We start from the raw sequence: 24,150 nt of genomic DNA, 5'->3' as shown, positions 1-24,150 counted from the left end.
ATCTGAAATAATTTTTTTATGTATTTAACCACATACAACCTTTCTACCGGGACCAAACAGACTAAAGTAAACTTTCTTTCAGAATACATGTTCCACACGTTTTAACTAATAAAAAAGAAAAGAAATGGATGATTACTGACAAGTTATACCTTTAAGTACATAAACTAGGAAGGATCATTTTAAAAATCAATTAATCGCCAGACAATATCCAGCTTGAAAACAACTAATGAACCATTTTGGGCTCAACAGAATAGAGTGACAGAATTAAGCACGATTGGTGTCGTGTCAAACAAGCGTTGTTGCTTTAAGAAAGCACCCAATAAAAACCAGTTTCAAACTGTTGCAGTTCCCTTGAATTGCATACCTGTCTTCTGATAGGCTGGACAGTGTACATTCAAAATGCTCATTATGAAGTCCACCTTCCCACCCCTTTCATTTGGATCAACACACATTTAAAATCACGCAGATCAGCGATTTGGAACTCGCCCGATCACTTTTTCTTTCCCTTACTGGGCTTGGCCAGCAGAGCAGGATCGATTTGCTCAGGATTTAGCCCCTTGGTGGAGAGGAGGCGAGCGGCGCGCTCCGCCAGAGTTCCCCCACACTTCAGTCCTCGTCTCATCAGCTCTGCCTTCAGTCTCTCCAAGCCCAGCGCCTCCAGCTCCCCCACAGAGCCCACAGCCTCAAGGTCTACAGGCTGCTGTTCCTGCTACCGTCAGGGAGAAACAACCATGTTTATTATGTTGGAAAAATCACTAGGGTGATATGTTACATATTTAGCATATTTAAATGTTACATGTTTAAATTTGACTGAATTTGATCATTTTGGTGGATAATCTTTTACTTCGCTGAAACTAATGTGACAAATTGTCACATATCATTAAAACATTTTATTTTTTATGTACATCCTGAAAGTGTGTGGACAAATGAATGTCTGAATCACTGGTACTCACAAAAGACTGGATTATGTCACAATGACTTTCCTTGAGACTTTCTGTCTTTGTGTTAGTCTCCACAACAACAACATTGGTCCTTGCCTCCTCTCCTCTGCAACCTGGCTCTGCTTCCTGCTCCGCCACTCCACATGCCTGGACGCGAGCTGGGCTCCTCTCTGGGGAGCTGGGTCTGGAACCGGAGTTGGTTTCCTTAGCTTCAGACTTTCCCTGAGCAGCTGAGGAACGGACTGCCGTTTCAGCCCTGTCATCTTTCTTTGCTGGGCTGCCTGGAGCCCCTGGGCTGGAGGTGGAGGCAGAGGCCTCGCTGTCGGTCGACTCGTCCTCCTCCGAGCTGTCGTTGAGGTCATCTAGCCCGGAAGCCCCCGTCCTAGGACGATAGAAGTTATTGACAAATATTGTCACTTGAGTTGTTTATCATATCAGGAATGGTCTAATAATTGTTATATTGTTGGAACAATATAGTCATCACGCAACTCACCATAAGCATTTTTTCTTGGTGGCCTTTCGACCTTTATTTGGAGTAGGCCTTTTCCTACTGGGTGCCTCTTCAACCTTGACTAGCCCACTAGATGAGGCTTGCATTCCTGAAAGAGCGGGCAGTCAGACTGTGCACGAGTAGGTTTCTATACTTGTGTAAACTAGAGAATGGAAACATAGCATGGAATGCAGCTTTTCACTCTATGTATTAACTAGGTTGAGTTTACACATTATACAATTGACATAAATACACGTTTTACTGTTAGTATCGTCTTCTACTGAAAAGGCGCTGTAAATTAGGTGATTTGTCAATTGTTGGCAATATCTTGGTAGTCAGTCTTGTGATAAGAATGTTTCCCTTGCCTTTTAGGACAGAGTCCTCCAGGCGCTCTGAAAGGTCGTGGCACTGCTGCTCGTATTTTGGATCTGTGAACTGGTGCTTGGGCTCAGCTAGCTTCCTCTGCAGTCTCTCCAAACGCCGCTGCTCTTTCTCCGCATCCCGGTCCGCCTGCTTCTTCAGCCACTCAGCCATCCTGGGGACAGTCACACGGAACACTTAGACATGTGCACGTTTGTGTCGACATCGATAGGGTCCCTGGTAGCAAATTTCTGACCATTTGATTTGATGAGAAGCAGTCATTATAAATATACATTAAAAAAAATATATTCATCGCAACCTACGTATGTACCACAGATCAATACATCTTTTACTAAATGCCAGCAACTACAATCTTTAATAACCATAATCGTGGCAAATTACAATTGGAAGTCTCAGGGATTGAAATTGAAGAGTGTTCCAGTTTAGGAAATCAGCTTTTTCCACTCTCTTTGTGTAAAAAACATTTGATCCAATGATTTGTCCTTCTTCCTCCAGGGAGCATAATTTGTTAATTGAGTAGGTAGGTCTAGTTTGCATTTGGAACAAGTGACGTTGGGAAACTATTTTAAAAATGCTCACGGACAGAAAGAAATGTAAAGATTAAATACAGCAGAGTATCAGGCACTATATAAAATCCTACTCTTTCTCGTGGTTGACGTCTCTCAAACGTCTTCCGCTGAGGTCTCTGCAAGCTTCTCTGTTGGTGGTCTTCTCAATTTGTGCCCCAAGAGCTCGGAGCATAGAGCCAAAGCCTGTCAAATACAAAATGAAACAAACATTCATACTCAGAAAGTCGCAAACAATAGAATTTGTTAGACAACATAATTAGCATCAGCTCCACCAAGATACTCTCCTGTCTGAGAAACCGAGGAAACATCTGCAGAAGTGTTGTAAAAGGAGTGAACTAAACAGAGACACTATGATTAATTGCTTTTGGTGCCATAACAAGTCAATTACTTTCTGACAATATTTTGTGAGAGAAACTGTCAGTGTGTAATAAAACACATCAGTTAGTGTATTCCCTATCTATCCATTCCTACACAAAAAGTCCCATTAATTTCATAACTAACATCCAAATCCTAACCTGAGGAAATGTAGCATCAATATGTGCACACAATTGACTAAACAACTCTGGTCCATTCCTATAGTGAGTTTGTCTTGGCTACTTTCGGCTTTATCAGTCATACACAGCCTAAATTATTCTAGTTTGCATATTGTTCTGATGAAAGCCGACCTCCTTTTCCCCCACAAAGACGAGGCTCCAATCGATACACTGCTCCATCTTGTAATTTATCATCGAGTCCTGATAGACGCCCGTTTTTCTTGATATAGAAGTCCTCTAACAGATAACCCTGAAAACACACAGGTACGAGTTTACATCGCAATTGTACATAGCATTACATATTATTTACAGCTGTCCTAACATTTAATTTTACCCGCCAGACTGTCCAACCAGGAATTACTGAGCACACCAATGTTAGGGTAAGGGTTTGTTAGCCCAGTGGTTCCCAGACGTTCTGTGCTGGGCCCCCCTTTGGTACATAAGAACATTTCCGAAGATGTTCCACAATAGTTTGACGCCGAATATGGTCGATTGAATGTTGACAGACTTTGCAAAAAAGTATTGATCCATCCTCATAAAGATCGGCTGAAAAAATCCCTGGCCCTGTCTATTGTTGTAATTTTGTCTGATAATTGTTTCCGTGTCAGTTCTTCAGGGCTGAATCTCGGCATTTTTGGCTAACGTTTTAATATTGGCTACAGTACAGTAGCTAGTCAAACGTGAACGTATCAGTTTCAGGGTTGACAGACTTCCTTCGATTTCTATCACAGACCAACCTACACTGGTGGCAATGCGCTCTGTTTACAGGTTAAATATTTCGAAAGAATAGAGACGTAATATGAGTTGACAAGTTGATTTCAATGTTGCCTCAGACCAATGCATTGTATTTAAAATTCCACTGGTTTTCGTCGGAATTCTGCGCTCGCGAATTACGTTTGGACCTGCTCATTACCCACCGTTGTAGGCTAACGTTACAGGTGAAGCCAAAGCCAAGAACTTATATTGTGCTTCTATACCCTTTGGCCTAAGACAAGATATGTGTCGTCATATTTTTTAGTCTTTGCCTTGGAAGGAAATTGCTTTGGAAGCACATTTGGCGATGCTTCATCCTATGCTTTGCGTTTACGTGGGAGCCCCGTCAAAAACGTGTCCATGTTAGCTATGTTAGTGGTGTCATTTATTGATTGATTCATTCCATCCGTGCCCCGCTGTGTTAGCCCAATACCCGATCCATTAGAAAAAGCCATTTTTTATGGCTCTGCCCAATACTAGCTTTCCACTATACGGTAGGGAAATCTGTCCGAACTCCCTTTATGGAACAGGCCCCCGGTAGGACAAATAGACCCGAACTCTGGCTTATATAATCAAACAACAAGCTATCATTCCTAAAAAGAAAAGGTTTAAGTCTGCCCCGACAAGCTACCTCGCCACCTGGCTGTATCTCGATAGCTAGGCTACAAACATTCGTTAGCAGAAAGAAAAGTTTAATAAACATTAGAAAGATTTGGGAAATCCCATACTCACCCTTTTTTTAATATAGTGCTCAACAAGGTCTTGAACATGAGATTCAAGAGGAAAAAGCGCACTGAAAAACTGGGAAAATGGGTTATACACAAACACCTCCATGTTGATAATCTGCGTGTTGCTCGTTCCGGAAATGGTTCTAGTCCACGAATATAAGATACGGAAGCCCCGTGGAGACATGATTAGTTAGTCGAACTTGTTATTTTTTCGTTGGATAATTCTAAATTTTAACTCGGCGTATGGTTGTAAAAACGTTATTTACAGGCACGTTATCTGTGCCAATAGTGCAGTTGTAAAAAATATATATATTTAGATTAGATACCAAACAATCACCACTACCCAGCATCCTTCGCGTCATCCACACCGCTTCGGCTAACCAACATGGCAGCCTTGTGTAAGGTTGTGACAGGATTGAGGACCCGCACATGGCTGTTCCCTATAAGACAAATATATGGCCGTATGTCTTTTTACTGTACAGCTAGCATCGGTGGATCAGACGGAGATGCTGTCGTGGAAACGGTCAAACCAGCCTCGGAGAAACCTAAAAGTGGATTTGCTGCAGCCTTCGATCAGCACACAGATCTCCAGCAGAGACAAGACCAGGCGACAGTTGCTGTCAGAGCAATTTCCTTGAGGGATGAGAAATCATTTGCGTCGATGCTACGACACTCTCCTCTCATGCAGATGGGCCCAGCTAAGGGTAAAATTGTCGTTGGCAAGATATTCCACATTGTTAAAGACGATCTGTACATTGACTTTGGTGGAAAGTTTCATTGTGTATGCAAACGACCGTCGGTGGATGGGGAGAAATACCAGAGAGACAGCCGAGTTCGTTTGCGTTTGGATGACCTTGAGCTGACGTCCCGTTTTTTGGGAGCAAACTCGGACACCACTTTACTAGAGGCGGATGCCCTCCTTCTTGGAGTGATTGAGAGCAAGGACTCAAAAACCAAACTGTAATAGTTGCGTAGCCAGACAAACGCTGCGTTAAAGTTTGCATGTTTATTATTTTGTCCCTAGACATCAATAAACACGATATTATAAATTTGGTGTTTGGGGCTCATGTACCTTTACTTCTTAGCAGCTTGCACACTGCCCCAACAAACTCCAACAAATCCCAACATTCTAAAGTTGGCAGTTGTTGGTGATTGTCTTTAGAATGTCCAGAAAACCAATGCCTCCACACTGCAGACAGTAACTTTTTTCAGCGAGCTAATTACTTTTTCTGTGTGTTGTAGTATCATTTTAAGATCAACGTCATTCTGCGTTATTTATTGTGTGATAATAATATTTAACTCACAAAATAAAATTATAACTATTGAAATTATAATTATTGAAATTAACAGATTTAATTTTTTGTTTTAGACACAGAGCAATCATTCTGTCAACGCGTAAACGTTAACGGACGGTTGAAGGAGAAAGCGAGCTAGTGCATGATAGCAGAGCCTGTTTATATTTGTTCTATATTAAACATTCTCTGATGATAGTTTCAAGTTAACATCAACAAAGCATCGTTTTTTGCTACCTAAATGTCCGCGTTTGGAAGAACGATTAAGAAACGAGAGTGACGTAGAAGAAGAAGAAATGGCAGGGGTATCTGGTGTGGATTTTTAAGGGGAGGAACGTTGAGGTCAACGAGGTCAACCCTCCACCACTACTGAGGGTGCATAGCAGCATCAGTGACATTACGCTCAGGATGGTCCGAGAAGACCAAAACTCCAGAAATAGCCACCTCGCATGTTTGGAGTTTCCAACAGGAGTTTTTGTAAAAGCTAGTTGGAACAGTTTGCGTGGTAACAGTTAGCTGTGTAACATTAATGAATGCTGTCTGATTTAAGTGCATTGATTTCAGTGTCGCTGAAGACTAGTTTCGGTTGATTAGCAACGAAGAGGCCCTTTTTTTGCCGAAGATTTGAACTTTTTGCCTTTTTATTTTTTTGGAGCCGCCTTAAAAAAAATCAGAGACTCTTTAGCCTAGGACAAGCAGTCTGTCTGTGTGCTAGGTATAGCCTACATACCCAGCTAACAAAATGACGTCACCAGGACGTCCCCTGTTAGCTGGGTAAGGTTCAATGTGATTATTGATGATTGTGAACTGAAATAATATATACCTTTTTAACGCATTTCTGACTGTTTTAGTTAATTCTATCTGCTATTCCAAGATTCATTTCACTCTGTCTGACATGGTAGACTAGTGGTCACCTGCGGACTCTAACATGCTGTATGCATCTTGTCAGTGACCGTCGCAGACTGTGCGCGTCCGTCGGAAGTAGCCTAGATAATGATAATAATAATACAATCGGTTTGTTTAGCGCTTTTCATGGACCCCCAAGACGCTTCAGAGAGAAAACATGTAAACAGATGATAGACATAATGTTGGGGAGGTGTAGTAGAGAACCATGTGACACATAGGCTATCGCCCTCATTTCATAGCACACGCTAAAACGCCGAGCTCCCCAGAAAAAAAATGTCTGGCGCTGCCACTGCAATACACTGATACTTGTAGCCTACTAGATCAGGGAGCAGTGACCATAGTCTACTAATGAAACAACCGTGTTAGCAACTAGTTAGATAGGTTATCTCTCCCTTGTACGTCGTTTTGGATAAAAGCGTCTGCTAAATGACTAAATGTAAATAGGTTATCTTGTTAACAGATTAACATGGTAGAACTAGTTAGCTAGCTAGTCGTGATGTTTCTCATTGCGGCACTTTTGATGTCTCGGTTGGAGTATGCTCTCTCTTCCCATCACTCCAGGAGTACATCCTCGCGTTCTTGGGTCCAGAAACCAGCCATTGTTGAGCCTAGTTGTCAAGGTAACGAGCTGTCAGAATGTTGGCGTTCGTTGGAAATCCCTCTACATTGGTCAGACATTCAGCAACTTCACCCGATCCGACTGAACATGTTGAACTCTTCCGACAATAGGCCTACCCGACAATGACCAACAAACACAAACTGCTGGCCCACACTGACCCGACTGTTGGTGTTTGTTGTAGAATGTTGGCGTTTGTCGGGGCAGTGTGCAAGCTGTTTACACGATGTCAGTCAGATTACTAATTGTGTGGTTAGAATTGGTGAATCCAACTTGAGAAGCACTGAAACAGCTTTCATAAATAAAAAGCCATTTCAATTTGCAATCACTTTTGTTTAATTACATTAGTCAAACATTCACCTGCATGTCAATGTGCAACTTTCATTGGCAGGTCTACTTTTCCATTGACAACCTCACCCTCTTTTTAATGTAGGTGTATGTTGTTGAAAACCAGGTGATCTCTTAGTTTGCGGCTTCGTCAGGACCATCTACAACACATCTCACACTTTTTTATGTTCTAAATGTGCATTGAGATTAAATATAATTGCACTATAACACGTATTAGCTTATCAATAAATGACAAATTGCTGCTACACACCTCTAAAAGTGTTGATCTTCCAGTATTGTGTTGATATGCAGGAATTGGCCCCTGTTATATAGATATTGGTATAGCCTAATGAGCTCATATTACAGGTCATCATGTCAGGAGAGGCACATACTGAGGCATTAGTCATCTGAAGTTAAATATACATTCTAGTACTACCACAGAACTTAACCATGCAGGGATTTACATGTGAACTATCTGTGGACATTTTTTTAAGTATTAATGCTGGAACAGCTGAAACAACATGGCTTTTTTATAGGCATTTAAAGCTGAAAATAGTAGGATGTAGCCTGTGTATAAGAAGCACAGTACTGTAGATCCTCCCTGGGGTAGTGGGACGTGCAGCTAGTCTAGTTGATGGTGCACACTTTCAGGGTGCACGCTGGCCATGTCGTCCTCCATTGTTGGAGTTCTCTATTGTAAACTGGAATATCAATTGTGGAGTACTTCAACCACACATGGTCATGTACAGCCACTGAGAGAGAAAAAAGTTCTGTCATTTTAAGCATATATCATTTACATGTATACAATTTTATTTAGGAGATGCTTACATACAAATATGTATTTTCCATAATGTAATTTATTTAACATAAGTAACTGTTTTAGTCAGCGCAAAACATTATTTTATTAAAATAATTGTAAGTATAACAGTGACGTGTATACAACAGATTGTGTGGACTTGTCTTTGTAATTCAGTGAACAGTGTTTAAATACCTCTGTTATATTCAGTTCAACAGTTCCAGTGTTTTCTCTGTCCAACTCCTGGAAGGCCTCTGTTGACAAAAAAAACCCTCTGTTAATACAAGAAAAATACACAAATAAGATATTTCATATTTTTTTGTGGGGATTCGTGAGACATACTGAACATGGCCTCTAGCTTGACCAGGCAGCAGACAAAGTTGTCAAAGTCGATTACTTCGTTCTCTGCGTATCTGGCAACAAGCACTTGGTTCAGTCGGTTATTAAGTTTGAACCCTGTGGAGAAAAAATATTTTTACACCTAAATTACAATGAAAGGTAGAATATATGGCAGCTATTCTCATCTTTGTGTGGCTTTTTACCATATGATTGAGTTAAATGAGGATATTAGTAGATATTAGTGCTATTAGTATCTTATCAGGTCTAATGAGCAAAGGACAGAAATTATATGAATCCTGAGAAGAAAATGAACAGGAGCATCACTGGCAATAGCCAATTTACTGTGCTTAGTTTGTGGTTAACATAGATGGAATTTTTTTAGGATAGAATAATCACCAGCAGACTCCAAAGCCAGGCGCATCTCATAAGAGCTCATACATCCTGACTTGTCCATATCAAACTGCCGGAAGATCCCCTGTGCAATGAAAATAAATCCAACTCTAAAATGTAAGGTTTATGTCAATAACCTTTCAGCAACGCTTGAGATAAGTCAGAGATGTATCACAGCTTAGTAGTCACTTTACTTTAATATCACTTAACAGGACAACTATCATCATGGAAATTCTGTGTTGACTCACCAACCACTTTCTGATCTTGTTCCACAGACTCTGAAACTCAACTATGCCAAGGCGAGCGCTGCCGTCTTTCTGTGTATCGTGTGAGTAAAGGTGTATAAGATACAAGAGAAACCCTTGGAATCTCAAAGGTTTAACAACAAGTACTGTCTATATGCTATACAGTACACAAAGACATGGGACATTTTATGTACAGTGCATATCTCGGTCAGAAAGAATAGCAAATGGTATGGAGGCCCCTAGGAGGAAAACCTTTCTACAAAGTGGGCTTTGATAATGAAACAAACTGCATACTGTAGCACTGTTGAGGCCTCATATATAACTTAACATATGCATTTCCAGATGCACAATCCACGTCCATTACTTAAAAAGACACAAGGGGAACTACAACAGACACCTTCACATTAGTGTAGTTGTTGTCATAACAACACCTCACCGAAGGCTTGTCCTCAGTAGCTTCAAAGTGCTACAGCATGTAATGAATGGGTCACGCCATAATGGCGATTACTGTTAAGGACTGTACAGTTGAAATATATAACAAATGTTATGGTTAGGAAGGATACATCCATGAGGCTAACCATGCCTCTGCAGGATTCCATGCTGAACCCATCAGTCTTCAGGTCCCTGTCTACATAGGTACAAAAACACAGAGATGATTGTGAACTTTAGTAAAACGAGTTGCTAGAGCAGTAGTTCTCTGACTTGTGAATGGCTTGACTTGCTTTAGAGCAAGTAACAGCAACTTTGACTGGAAGAAAGTTACCCACTATCCCTTCATTTTGCATATACCTGAATGGGGGAAATACATCAAGACAGGAGCACAGGACATACAGTAAGCAGTTCTGCTTCTGAAAAGTGTGACCTGAACATTCAGGCACTTACGTTTGGACACCACCCTGTTGAGGATGGTCCTGAGTTCACAAACGGATATTTCCATGTCCTAAAATATAATGCAATATTTGTTTGTGTTATCAAACAGCCTGTCTACATTCATAAGATAAGAAGATTTACAAATGTTCAATTTCAACTAACAAGCAATGTTGTTGCAATCTGTTTTGTGTTCCAACTTAATGCCTCAAATCTGAATGCAATCATTTAATAACCAAATTATGCACTGAGATCTTTAGTCTCAGACCCAATTTGCCTTCAGCAACAATTTCATTTCATTTCAATACTCCATACATGTAAATCAGACTAAATCCATTGAAACAAAAACACTTGATTGTGGAAAAGCACAATTAGTGTGTTTACCAAAATGTCAGATTGAACATATTGTTACTTTGTAATTTGTTTTACAACACCAAAAACAGAACTCACCTCCCCAGATAGCTGAGCAAACATATCTCTGAATGAATCATCAATGTCACACTCTGAGATTTCCCCCTATCAAAAACAGGCTGTTAGTTGTGCCTGGCCTTACCGAAGAACACAAAAAGGCATAAAAAGGAATCATTTACAAATGAGCTGCCTTACTTCATCTTCAAAGGTTGCCACCACATCATCATCCATTTCCCTAAAAGGATCAATAACAGTGGTCAACTTATTAATATTTTACAAGCATAATAATGCAACATTGCATATCATGTATGGGTATGAGCTTTTTTTTTCTAAAGCATGCAGGCCTTAGACCAAAACAGGACTATTAACTGTAGCTACAATTTAAAAAAAATCTAGGGGATCCCCCTTTTTATTATTCTGATATTTACATTTGAAGCTGAGCTGCCAATCCTACACCGGATTACATTCCAGAGACACTTACTCTGTGTCTGACTGTTTTTCGGTGAAGATCCTGAGGACGAAGTCAGCCTCTTTCCCAGGTTCGAAGGTGGAGGGGACCACCAGGTACTCCCCAGGCGGCAGGCGCAGGCGGGTGCTCACCTCCCTCAGGTTAATGAATGTTTCGGAGCGGGCACACGACGAATGACGCAGGAAGAAGTCCTTCTTCAGGTGGACATTCTGGCTACCCTTGAACTGGTAGTAGATTTGTTTGGTTAGATACATACTCAGGGCTGTACTGTATATTGAAATATAGTGAGTGTGTGTCTGGGTATGATTGTATGCACACATACAGGACAGAATTTGTGTCTACACATGGGTGTGTGTGTGACAAAATTTGGGCATTTCATTCTATCCATTTTCAAGTGTGGAATACCTCCTCAGGAATCTGTGAACATGACAAATAGAAAGAACAAGTCAATACTTACATATAAATCAATATTATAAATATGTTGTAATTGTGGGGACATTTTTGATGGGGCATAAATACTAATAAATTGTAATAATTATACAAATAACATAATAAATAATTCAATATTTAAATCAATTAATTATGTATTCATCTGTGACAGCCCATCAATCCAACACTTAAACACCTAACCATGATTCTACAAGGAGCTGTCAGATGGTTCACATGTTGTTGTCACATGGCGACCTTTGACCCCCCACCTCGTAGATGGCGAAGCCAATGGTATGCATGTCCTGGCCTTGACGGCGGTAGCGGCGCCTGTCCTTCTGCATGAGAGCCACTAGGAAGCTGCAGGCCACCTCGTCATCTTCTGGGTCGTCATCTTCCTCCAGCAGTGTGATCTTGTACTGGGGATTGATCCAATAGGTGTCTACCCAGAAGGAAAAACAGAGAAGAGGAGGGCTTGTTGATAATACAGGACATGCATTACGTCATGCAGGAAGGTCATTAACCTTAAAAGTTCCTAAGCTACAGCTGAACTGTACCACTGGGCTCCCTCCCAGAGGCACATAACCACTAGACCATGGCTGGTGCCAGTGCATGGTTGCCTTACCAGCATAATCTACATGCTATTCATATGCTAAATAATATAATTTCTGTCTAGGATCCTTTAATGTATTGTCATCCTCATTCAACAATCATCTATATGGCTCTCTCACTCGGGTGATTTCTGCATCCCCCCGCGGTGCTGCCTCGTCTCCAGCCTCCGTCGAACTTGACGGTGTTCCAGAAACTCTGGTTGTCCTCACTGAGGGCGTCAGCCGTCAGGTTACAAATCTCTAGCCTGGAAAACTGACGCAGGAACTCCTGGAAGGACATCCTGGTCAGGGACAGGCGAGAGGGAGAAAGGGAGAGGGTGAGGAAGGAGCATCAGAAATTGAGTGTAAAAAGAGTCTAGCGAGGTCCATGTGACTAGATTAACTTTTGTCAGGCTGAATCCCCAGACATTTTACCAGAATTCCCCATCCTCCATGCGGCAGTGCATGTCTTCTCTCTCAGATGGGTCAATAGCGTCCCACTCCGGTGAACTACGGGAAACAACACAGTAGAATAAGGAATGAGGGAAACACACACACAAAGAAGGAAAGTTATATAAACAAACAGGTGGTGTGGGAAAGATGATGAAATAAACTCATATCAAATTCAAATTCATCCTTTCATTTTTATTCAACCATATACACAAGTCACACAGTGGGTGAAAGCCTTGGGTGCAGTTCCTAAATTATAATTTACAAACTCACTTATCACTCCAGGCTCCGGTCCACTCGACCTGACCCCAGGGGTTTCTGATTCGTATCAGCCTCTCCGTTTGACCGCGGTAGTTCACCTAGCAACAATGACGCTCATACAACTTAACATTGATATTTTTCATATTATTTGTCCTAATACCTTCACTGATGTCTCATTGTCAGTTCTACCTTAGTCAGTAAAATGCTTCCACTGTGTTCCTTCCTCACCTGCTTCAGCCCCGTGACGGAGTAGGCGTGGCCTTTCACTAGCTTCTTGAAGGTCACAGCCTCCATATCAAAGGCACTGGTAATCTGATAGGAATAAAGACAGATCATTAAGATACAAAATGACCAAAATCACATTTTCCATTGTCCTACTGCCTTTATTTGTTTAGCTACCCACACAGAGCTAAATTCAAATTCCAATGGCATTTATATATGGCACTGTGCAGAAGTCATATGCAACAAAGATTTTTAACATAAATATTGTCTTATATGTATTTACAGTCTTCTGTCTTTGTGCGGCAGTATAACACTTTTTGCAAAAATATTAGTTTAGTGTTTTCATTTCTTTATTTCTTAACCCTCGTGCTGCCTTCGGGTCACATGACCCAAAGGTTCATAACGAACCATCGTTGTGTTTACCCAATTTTACCCAATACAAAAACAAATAAAAATAATTTTCTTTTAACCTTCGCAATGTGGGGGGTCTGAGACAGCCCGACGGTTAAAAGAAAATGACACGAAGATAACACAAGGGTTAACCCTTGTGTTCTCCTCGGGTCGTTCTGACCCATCAGTCATTGTGACCCACCGTCGTATTGCGACAACTTTACCGCATAAAAAAACAAAGTGAAGCATTTTCTTTTAACCGTCGGGCTGTCTCAGACCCCCCACATTGCGAAGGTTAAAAGAAAAGTATTTTTATTTGGTTTTGTATTGGGTAAAATTGGGTAAACACAATGATGGTTCGTTATGAACCTTTGGGTCATGTGACCCGAAGGCAGCACGAGGGTTAAAGCATTTTGGCTTCTTTTTTATTGTGCCTAAGACTCTTGCACAGTACTGTACATCAAATTTGTATTCATTTAGCAGATCCTTTCATCCAAAGTGACATATAAATAGTGCACATACAGTAGATAATCAAGAACCACAAGTGCACAGTTTTAACTGTATTTCAATGGTTAGAGCCAAGGATTGGTCTGTATCTGCCTCCTCTCAACTACAATATTACATACTGTATATCTCATATTAGTGAGATGGACAGTGCAACAAAAACATAATACATCAAGTATACCAACATCGTAAACTATTTCGTGGCTGCAGTCTGTTTACAGAGAAAGTGTTACATCAGGGACAGTTTGTCAGACACCACAAGAAGTGATGTACAGCTAAGTGCAGCTTACAGTGCCCTCAGGGTAAGTGATTTAGACTTATCAGTCCAGGTGGAGTTTGAATAAAGATGCGTCTTCAGAACTTGTTGGAAGGAAGGTAGTGACTATGAGTTGCGTAGATAGATGGAGAGATCATTCCACCACTGGGGAGCTCGGAAAGAGAAGCAGGAGGAAAAGGTGCCAGTCCTGTTGACCATGGTAAAGGTAAGGGTCAGGGTTTATGTTACCGACCCTGGCAGCGACCGGCAGGCACTGGAGCCTGCTTCTCCTTCAACACTTCTCAGTGGTGGAATGATCTGTCCTCCCCAGCAGGGGAGGTGTGTGTGAGTACTGACTCTGTTTGTTCCAGGCTGTGACCTAGCGAAGCCACTTACGTCGATGGAGCAGCCCAGCAGAGATCCTCTTTCCAGGGCTTTTCCTATGATGCGGTGGAGGTCTTTGGGGGCTTTGCGGAGTTCATACATTTCCGCCACGCCGCCAGTGAAGTCCTCAAATCCCTCAGTGGTGCTGCCTCCTGATAGGGCCTCGTACGAGCCGGTCAGCCTATGACAAACACAACACAGCAGCAGGTATGAAAAGGTTAAAAGTAGGATGTAGTGTTAGTAGTATTAAAGTAGGATGTTGCCCCTTACTTAATGTGTTATGCAAAAAAGCCACAGAAAACTTCATTTGTACTACAATCTAGTAATTTGAGTACAAAAGAGTATTTAAGGGTTGAGGGTCATTTTACTGTTGGAGATAACGTGTATGAAAACTATTTCATTCAGCCCAGTTTTTTCTTTTAGGTTAAACATTTGATTGAAGTCAACATTGTGGTTCAAAACTAAAGTAAACTTAAAATCTATTTCACAAACAATAGCTGAGATTTTTCACTAATGATATTACTTAGCGTAGGCTTTCTCAATCAGCGCACTCCAGAATTCATTCCCTTCGGCGGAGTGAACAAACATGAGCTCTCCATCTTTGACAGGCAATCGGTCATCAATGACGACATCCACCCATTCTCCAAATTGCCAGAACTACAAACAAACAAGCAGTTGTTTCAATGAAATCACACCATCTCCCAGAAATGATGAGTTGAAAAACTCAGAATTACAGATAGACACATTGGAAAGACTGTTAGTACCTGGAAATGAAAAATACCAGCGTAGTTATCTTGGAATGTTTGGCCATGAGGGACCACTCTGTTTAGTAGCTTCTCGTTAAGGGTGAGGGAGGCAATGGCTGCTAGGAGCCAGCAGTCGCCTAGAAAGAAAGAGAGCAGAAGGGAGAGAACTATGAAACTATTGACATTAAGTGCAGGACTGGCTTGATTTGAGTCTAAGATCATGGCCAAAGTGAAGTCTCTTTACATCTAAATACCTCCTATTTCCTCAACTCCTAGAAGCTTCCTCAAAAAGCATTAAGGGAGAATACTGTACCCAAGTGAGGGAACGTATGATCAATTCTTGGCTTGCTGAGGTTGCCTTGATACAAATGAATCCTGAACTTCATGGTAATTCTGAGACATTCCATTGGATGGGTATTCTGTATACTGTGATTATACACACTATATTCTTATAAATTGGGTTTTAAGACCCAAAAGCTGATCCTGTCCCTGGCAGTGTAACTGGACATACCACACACATTCTGCACAACCACACACATTCTGCACAACCACACACATTCTGCACAACCACACACATTCTGCACAACCACACACATTCTGCACAACCACACACATTCTGCACAACCACACACATTCTGCACAACCACACACATTCTGCACAACCACACACATTCTGCACAACCACACACATTCTGCACAACCACACACATTCTGCACAACCACACACATTCTGCACAACCACACACATTCTGCACAACCACACACATTCTGCACAACCACACACATTCTGCACAACCACACACATTCTGCACAACCACACACATTCTGCACAACCACACACATTCTGCACAACCACACACATTCTGCACAACCACACACATTCTGCACAACCACACACATTCTGCACAACCACACACATTCTGCACAACCACACACATTCTGCACAACCACACACATTCTGCACAACCACACACATTCTGCACAACCACACACATTCTGCACAACCACACACATTCTGCACAACCACACACATTCTGCACAACCACACACATTCTGCACAACCACACACATTCTGCACAACCACACACATTCTGCACAACCACACACATTCTGCACAACCACACACATTCTGCACAACCACACACATTCTGCACAACCACACACATTCTGCACAACCACACACATTCTGCACAACCACACACATTCTGCACAACCACACACATTCTGCACAACCACACACATTCTGCACAACCACACACATTCTGCACAACCACACACATTCTGCACAACCACACACATTCTGCACAACCACACACATTCTGCACAACCACACACATTCTGCACAACCACACACATTCTGCACAACCACACACATTCTGCACAACCACACACATTCTGCACAACCACACACATTCTGCACAACCACACACATTCTGCACAACCACACACATTCTGCACAACCACACACATTCTGCACAACCACACACATTCTGCACAACCACACACATTCTGCACAACCACACACATTCTGCACAACCACACACATTCTGCACAACCACACACATTCTGCACAACCACACACATTCTGCACAACCACACACATTCTGCACAACCACACACATTCTGCACAACCACACACATTCTGCACAACCACACACATTCTGCACAACCACACACATTCTGCACAACCACACACATTCTGCACAACCACACACATTCTGCACAACCACACACATTCTGCACAACCACACACATTCTGCACAACCACACACATTCTGCACAACCACACACATTCTGCACAACCACACACATTCTGCACAACCACACACATTCTGCACAACCACACACATTCTGCACAACCACACACATTCTGCACAACCACACACATTCTGCACAACCACACACATTCTGCACAACCACACACATTCTGCACAACCACACACATTCTGCACAACCACACACATTCTGCACAACCACACACATTCTGCACAACCACACACATTCTGCACAACCACACACATTCTGCACAACCACACACATTCTGCACAACCACACACATTCTGCACAACCACACACATTCTGCACAACCACACACATTCTGCACAACCACACACATTCTGCACAACCACACACATTCTGCACAACCACACACATTCTGCACAACCACACACATTCTGCACAACCACACACATTCTGATGATCAGCAACTGTTTGATGTTCAGTCATAATTCTCCTACTAAGAAAAGCCTTCTCAACGAACACATTAGAAACACTTGAAAGTTATCTTTGTCAACTGTAGACACCCTAAACCTCAACTACATTAGCAGTGGGCTGCCATGAAGCACATGTCATCAGTGCACAGCTGAGACCAGGGATGGGAGGCCCAATTCCCATCTTTGCACATCCATTAGCAACATGCCTGGAAATGGTCAATGGTTAGAAGCCATCCATCAAGCTGTTGACAGTAAATGCTTTAAACTATCCATCAGTCACAATGAAATATTAACTGTGTAACCAAGTTAATGTGCATAAGCCACTCACTGAAAAGGGCTGCAAGGAAATGCTAATGATACAGTACCGAGTTGTAATAGGTTTAGTGCTGTGCTTCAGGAAAATGCTGCTGTAGACGGTGCTATGCAAAAGAACAATGGCAACTCACTGAAGAACGACTTCAAGGTCTTAAACATCCTTGGTGGAGTCGTAGTTTTGACTGTTACTGAGGGTTCAAATCTAATTTAAACAACTCTCATAACTATACTATACCCTTTACATTTATATAGCCCTGTCTGAAAATTTATAAATTACAGAGGAGCCAAAAAGCACAAAAAGCTTGTTTTCTTTCATAACATCACCAACTCAAAACAATACTTTGCATGCTTGTAATTTCCCAAAACCAACATTAGGTGGAACCAACACACTATTACATTACCAGGAAAAGGTCAACTCATGCCCGGGGCAGCAGAGAGGAGTTTGTGTGTGAAGGCTGGGGCTTACGACCAATGTTAAACATTATACATCCCAGACAGCATTTTCCCCTCCAGCTATGGAGACAAGAAAAATACTGAGAATACCGGTCAGGTAACCTGACACTGACCAGAGAGCACAGATAGCACAGAAAAGCTTGTCTAATTGTCCCTTGGTCTTGTATATTTTTCCTGGAACTACTGAAAACACAGTTATTCCGAGTTCCTCTAAGTACTTAGCTAATTTAACAAAATCTTGAACTCAAACTTGCTAGGCTACTTCCACCATGTTTTGAACCCACACCAGACTGCAATTAAAAACTACATCTCTGTTTATACACCCTCTTTTACATTATGCACAGACTACACTACACCTACTGTGTTTCTCCACAGCACTCCCCTCTTTCGTTCAACAATTTTCTGACTCACCAGAGAATCCAAACCACACCCACACATATCAATCCAGTGAGTCAGCCAGGGTCATTCCAGTATTACTCACTACTAGTCATTCCACAAGACAGTCTGTCCTCACTTTAGGCTACTCTGAGGTATTTTGAATTTTAGAATTTTAAAGGAGTTAGGGTTACATGTATGTTGTATGGGATATGTAGTTCTACAATCATGTCATTGGATCAGCATTCATCAATATGTAACTTAACTCTCAAATCAAACAGTGATAGGTTGGGCATTTTCTTCTATGGTTAAACCACTCCCAACTAATTAACATTTCAAACAGAAGCTGTAAAACCATATCAGGGATATTTCGAAATGCTAAATCTATCTCTGTCCAGCATATTAGTTGTGGCCATTTTAAATATTGTTACATTCTCTGTAGTAATTAACCAGCGCTATTATTTAGGAAAAGTGGCTACAGAGCCTACTGTCAACTTAGTTCATTCATTCATATTCATTCATTCAACAATCAGTTTCCAGGCACAGCCGTTTTGAAAACCCTGCTACAAATGAGTGCGGAGACACTGCTGAGACGCAACAAGGATTTGAGTACCCAAAACCATCAACAAAGTCTCCTTTCACTACCATTTCCTCTTCAAGAGTCGTCAGAGGGAGTATGAAGACAACTCCCAGTCAGAAAGAACAACTAAATAAACAAACGATAAGAGACTGTCATTGCCTTAACAAGATGCAAGTTTTGACTCTTTTTTCTCTTTTTTCTTTTTATACATTTCCAGCACAGTCTTCCACCAGAGTATATCGGGTGCATGAAACAAACAAATGTTCTGTCAGGCTTCCATTTGATTGTGTTGCATGACAAATACAGGAAAATAAGATAATTAAGGGAAAATTAGTACAACAAAAAGTTTGTTTTGGAGACTAAACTTGACATTAGATACAACTATTTAAAAGCACCCATTTTAAAGTCCCATTTTTGCTTTGCACAGACCCACCTAGTGCTCCTTGACAAATATCAGTTCTGGTTGCCCCACCGACAATAAACTTGGGGCTGTCTGAGAGCTCCTGTTGACAGAGAACAGACAGTTAGACAGGGACAAGCTGTTTACACACATACATTAAAGACACAAATAAAGGCTATCATGGGCCGTAAACATGTAGTAACCAATGCTCATAATTAAGACACAACTGTGCATCCAGCCACCCCAATGTCTGCTTATCTTAAATCCACCCTCAGTTCTTGACTTGAGAAGTTGAAGGTAAACTAGTATAAGAGATGGAGAGGGAGTTTGGCCATCAGCGAGCTGTTGACACCATTTAAGAACTTGTGCTGTTTGCTCATATATACACAAGTGGCAGCTGTTATGGGAGCTATGTCTGGGATGTAGGTGTCCACTGTTCACTACCCAGCTAGAATCACTGACAGAAATCCCCCCCCACACACACACACACACACAAAGTTCCGGTCTATTACTTCTGCAAATAATCAGCAGTGTCATCACATGCTGGAGGGATGAGGCATTTTTTCTGTCGACTGGACTTACCCAGCACAAAATTTCCTTCCACTGCCAATACAACGTCAGAACTACTGGTCTGTGATCAAGCAACAGTGATTAGCCTATTTGCTATTAGCTATCAACAAATATCTGCTAAACATTCAATCCTAAATCATGAAAGAGTTACCTCTGTGCAGAGACAGTTCCTATAGATTCCCACAGTTCACAAAACGAACCACAGTCTAACCAGTAGTAACATTGTTTTCTTAAGTGGGTGAGAGTAAAAAACTTTCTGCAGGCCACATCAGCTTGAGGAGCACAACAGCTGACATGATTGTGAGACCGATTCGAACTGGAATTCTACTGAACTGAAATTTTCACACAATGCCTTTGTTGTTCGTTTCTTTTTTTTATTTTAATTTTAACAAAACAAGGAGAGTAGGCATCACACTCCTCCTCACAAGACAGAAGGACTAACGCATAGTGGGTAACAGGGCTGGTAACTCCCATCTCCAGGGCATTTGGGAGAGAAGATCTAGGAGATAAGTATACCAGTAGTACATTTCTCCTTTCAGTCAAACATTTAAATGTTTCACAGAACCCATCAATAATCTGTGTATGACTTTGTATGTTGGACACAAGAACTTCAAAATGTGCTACTACACACAAAGCATAAATTAGTCAAATGAAGGTTGAGGTTCTTGTCTTACTGTAGGCCTCATCCATTTGACACCACGGGTTTTGGATGAGTTGGGGGCCAGTTCTTTGAAGCCCAGGGAGGGGGGCTCGGCTGGGAAGCTGGGGTCCTCAAACAGACGGCCACTTTCCAGGCACTCCTGCCTCAGGGCCTCATAGTCCTGGTTCAGGAACTTCTGCGCCCGCTCGTTGGTCCCCATCCCCTCCGCCTGCAGTCTGTCCTCCTGTATGCGTGCTGAGATCCCTCTGAAGGGGTACATTCTGACATGCACACAAATAAGGCATGTGAGAACGTGAAAGTATGCATGTGAAGGGTGTGTGTGTTCACAATAAAAGAGGGTACAAGTTTACATGCATGCGTGTCTGCGTTGGTGCCAAAGGGTGCTTATTTGGGTGGATTGGTATGTGTGTTTGACTTGGTCCTGGTGTGAGAATGTGTTTGTTATGGAGCAAGGAAACCAGAAGCGAGCATATAAATAGCGTCTGCTGGACAAAGTAGCAGGCCGCACAACATCACTGAGGGGTGTGGGACAAAGCATGGTCAGGCTCATTATCAGCAAAACCTTTCAGCAAAACCTTTCAACAAGACAAAGTAGATGCTGAGGACATGGCCAAAAACAAATCCACACCCTATAAGCACTTCAAACGTTTACAGATTTTATGGCTTCTTTCTAGAATCTTGCTATAAATATGTAGGAAAGCTCGTTGTTTATGTCTTTCTGATGTGCCGTCTAAAGCACATAATGACCATGTTTTAGGAGTTAGAATCATGTTGTCGTTCGTTTCTGAACCAAGACAATTAATAATGTAAGGGAACCACTCCTCCAATCAGTGGTTTTCACCATCATGTTACCTTAATAATTGATGAAACAGCAGCAATCAAGTATAACATGATATCCTTTTGTTTGACTTAAAGTTTAAAAAGGTACTTTTTCTGATTACAGGAGAGTACATTCAAATGTCCAAGTATGATTCTTTTCACATTGTTCTCCAACTGTGGACCGGTATTGAATGCTTTTGCTTTGCTTTGAATGCAGACTGTGACAAACTTCATACATTGCAATGCATGCTTTAACAGGTGAGTGAGTTAGGAAAGAGTCAAGGATGAGGTATTGTCCAGGAAACGGCAGGGGACACTACTAGTATCGGACTTATTCAATCATATATCACTACAGAATCCTACCTGAGCTCCGTGGTTTGGGGGTGGAAGGCTTGCGGGAACAGTAAGGACTGGTCAGTTTATGATTCAATCAACATGGATGCAGAATTGTACATTATCATATTACTACACAGTCATGCAAAGCAGAAAAAATGTAAATTTTCAATGAATTGTACTTTTTTTGTTTTTAGTGGGCTAAAGGGGAGTCTGGAAATGTTAACTAAATCTGTTTAGTTTAAAGAGCCTACAAGAAAGGTTTGTAAGCGTAAGATGATAAGAGTGTTAACCTGTGACAATCAAGATAATGCTCTCTAACCCAAGATCCCTAAACCATTACCCTGCCCTAAAACATATTGATCAAGCTGATTTCCTGTTCAAAATCCTAACTGCAATGTTTACGTCTGCTCTTTGTTATGGATTTTATCCTCAACATGCTTTTTCATTGCTGTGGCAAACCTGGCCTAAAACCCTGATGAAAGGAATTTGTAAAGAAGTAGGCCTACTACATCCCATCCCATCATCTTCCGCTTATCCGGGGGTCGGGTCGCGGGGGCAGCAACCTAAGCAGGGAGGCCCAGACTTCCCTCTCCCCGGCCACTTCCACCAGCTCTTCCTGGGGGACCCCAGGCCAGCCGAGAGACATAGTCCCTCCAGCGTGTCCTGGGTCTTCCCCGGGGCCTCTTCCCAGTGGGACGTGCCCAGAACACCTCACCAGGGAGGCGTCCAGGAGGCATCCTTATCAGATGCCCGAGCCACCTCAACTGGCCCCTCTCGACGCGGAGGAGCAGCGGTTCTACTCTGAGCTCCTCCCGGATGACCGAGCTCTCGGGGCTCTGGGAGTACCCCGTACTCCCAGAGCACCCCCCACATGAGCCCCCGAGGGACACGGTCCAACGCCTTTTCCAAATCCACAAAACATGTGTAGACTGGTTGGGCGAACTCCCATGCACCCTCCAGAACCCTGCCGAGGGTATAGAGCTGGTCCACAGTTCCACGGCCAGGACGAAAACCACATTGCTCCTCCTGAATCCGAGGTTCAACAATCCGACGGACCCTCCTCTCCAGCACCCCTGAATAGACTTTCCCAGGGAGGCTGAGGAGTGTGATCCCCCTAAAGTTGGAGCACACCCTCCGGTCCCCCTTTTTAAAGTGGACCAGGCCTACTACATGTTTATATAAACACTTATGTATTTATTTCATTATTGATCAATACTTTTAGTGAACTACCATTGCTACAGTAGGAGCTATAGGCCTACCGCTCAAATCGTTCATATTCCAAACCCTTTTGGACTTTTTCAGGACAAACGTTTATGCTAAATGCTAAAAATTTAGCGGGAATTGATGAATGAGAAGATGTATTGAAAGACGATTTAATCAAATGCTGATTGAGCTTCATTAAGATTTTAGTTGTAATCAAGAGTTCAAAAACATCGAATCTTCTATCATCTAATCTAATGCTAAATACAAAATGTTGACGCCATTAACGTTTAGCAGACCGATTTGAATGATTTCGATTTCATGTGTTTGTCTTGTGAAACACTTGTACATCACTGCTCCTGTACAGTACACCGCGTGTACTGTGCAAGAGGTTAATAGGCTACTAGGTAGGCTACTGCTGTGAGCATCATCATGCCGCAACAAAATCCTGTCGTTGAAACAGTAAGTTAGCATTATAAAGTTAATGGAATCCGTTTAACGTGCAAGTTAGAAGTAGGCTATCCGTTTAACGTATGATAACTGAGTTTGTAAACCTTTAGACACCAATTGGTTAGTTAACTGAATCTACACACACAAATTCATTTGACATTCAAATTCCGAATTTGTATGGAACTCACCACAAGCTCGATTTTCGACGTTTACTTGTCATACACCTCTTAGTTATGTTGAATATGATAAACTGATATAAACTGTAGACAACAACAAAGCTGAAGAAATCAGTGTCTCAGTGCTGCAGTGTTGTGCCCTGCCCATCTATGGGGAGGAGTCAGCATCAATGACACCACAAAGCGTGCAGTTAAAGAGATACACCCGTTGAGGGACCATACCATAACCTCTGAAAACGAGATCAGCATTAGTCCACAATAGTCATTGAACATAACTTAGAATATAAATGATGTAAATGCAAAATGCATTTTCGGGAAAA

The 24,150-nt window shown here is 42.0% G+C and overlaps 3 protein-coding genes across 6 annotated transcripts; 1 reads left to right on the top strand and 2 right to left on the bottom strand.

Annotated features, from left to right (window-relative positions):
• Positions 1 to 4,558, bottom strand: sde2 (SDE2 telomere maintenance homolog (S. pombe)). 2 transcript variants are annotated; one of them, XM_062447921.1, is made up of 7 exons: positions 4,400 to 4,558; positions 3,047 to 3,164; positions 2,453 to 2,564; positions 1,797 to 1,966; positions 1,435 to 1,540; positions 954 to 1,323; positions 1 to 709 (listed from the first exon to the last, which is right to left on the bottom strand). In XM_062447921.1, exons 1-7 carry the CDS (start codon positions 4,499 to 4,501, stop codon positions 491 to 493), a joined length of 1,197 nt encoding a protein of 398 aa, XP_062303905.1. In that variant the 5' UTR covers positions 4,502 to 4,558; the 3' UTR covers positions 1 to 490. The 2 variants fall into 2 exon arrangements, with proteins under 2 accessions (XP_062303905.1, XP_062303906.1); XM_062447922.1 differs by having other exon boundaries at positions 1 to 706.
• Positions 4,559 to 4,668: 110 nt separating this feature from the next.
• mrps28 (mitochondrial ribosomal protein S28) lies at positions 4,669 to 5,686 on the top strand. The gene has a single exon (XM_062447931.1). It carries the CDS (start codon positions 4,781 to 4,783, stop codon positions 5,357 to 5,359), a length of 579 nt encoding a protein of 192 aa, XP_062303915.1. The 5' UTR covers positions 4,669 to 4,780; the 3' UTR covers positions 5,360 to 5,686.
• A 1,835-nt stretch (positions 5,687 to 7,521) lies between these two features.
• On the bottom strand, positions 7,522 to 23,977 carry LOC134008502 (calpain-1 catalytic subunit-like). 3 transcript variants are annotated; one of them, XM_062447910.1, is made up of 22 exons: positions 23,843 to 23,976; positions 22,032 to 22,059; positions 20,863 to 21,109; positions 19,652 to 19,721; positions 15,301 to 15,419; positions 15,060 to 15,193; positions 14,549 to 14,717; positions 13,009 to 13,092; positions 12,793 to 12,878; positions 12,505 to 12,579; positions 12,211 to 12,371; positions 11,759 to 11,921; positions 11,066 to 11,296; positions 10,780 to 10,819; positions 10,624 to 10,689; positions 10,189 to 10,246; positions 9,870 to 9,934; positions 9,310 to 9,378; positions 9,068 to 9,146; positions 8,675 to 8,788; positions 8,528 to 8,586; positions 7,522 to 8,288 (listed from the first exon to the last, which is right to left on the bottom strand). In XM_062447910.1, exons 3-22 carry the CDS (start codon positions 21,106 to 21,108, stop codon positions 8,262 to 8,264), a joined length of 2,115 nt encoding a protein of 704 aa, XP_062303894.1. In that variant the 5' UTR covers position 21,109; positions 22,032 to 22,059; positions 23,843 to 23,976; the 3' UTR covers positions 7,522 to 8,261. The 3 variants fall into 3 exon arrangements, with proteins under 3 accessions (XP_062303894.1, XP_062303895.1, XP_062303896.1); XM_062447911.1 differs by lacking the exon at positions 22,032 to 22,059 and having other exon boundaries at positions 23,843 to 23,977; XM_062447912.1 differs by lacking the exons at positions 7,522 to 8,288; positions 8,528 to 8,586; positions 8,675 to 8,788; positions 9,068 to 9,146; positions 9,310 to 9,378 and having other exon boundaries at positions 9,870 to 9,930.
• Between the last annotated feature and the right edge of the window lie 173 nt (positions 23,978 to 24,150).

This window comes from Osmerus eperlanus, chromosome 22 (genome assembly GCF_963692335.1).
Source record: "Osmerus eperlanus chromosome 22, fOsmEpe2.1, whole genome shotgun sequence".
Lineage (NCBI taxonomy): Eukaryota > Metazoa > Chordata > Actinopteri > Osmeriformes > Osmeridae > Osmerus > Osmerus eperlanus.
The sequence above is the reverse complement of the archived record's forward strand: the minus strand, read 5'-3'. Positions and strand labels throughout refer to the sequence as shown.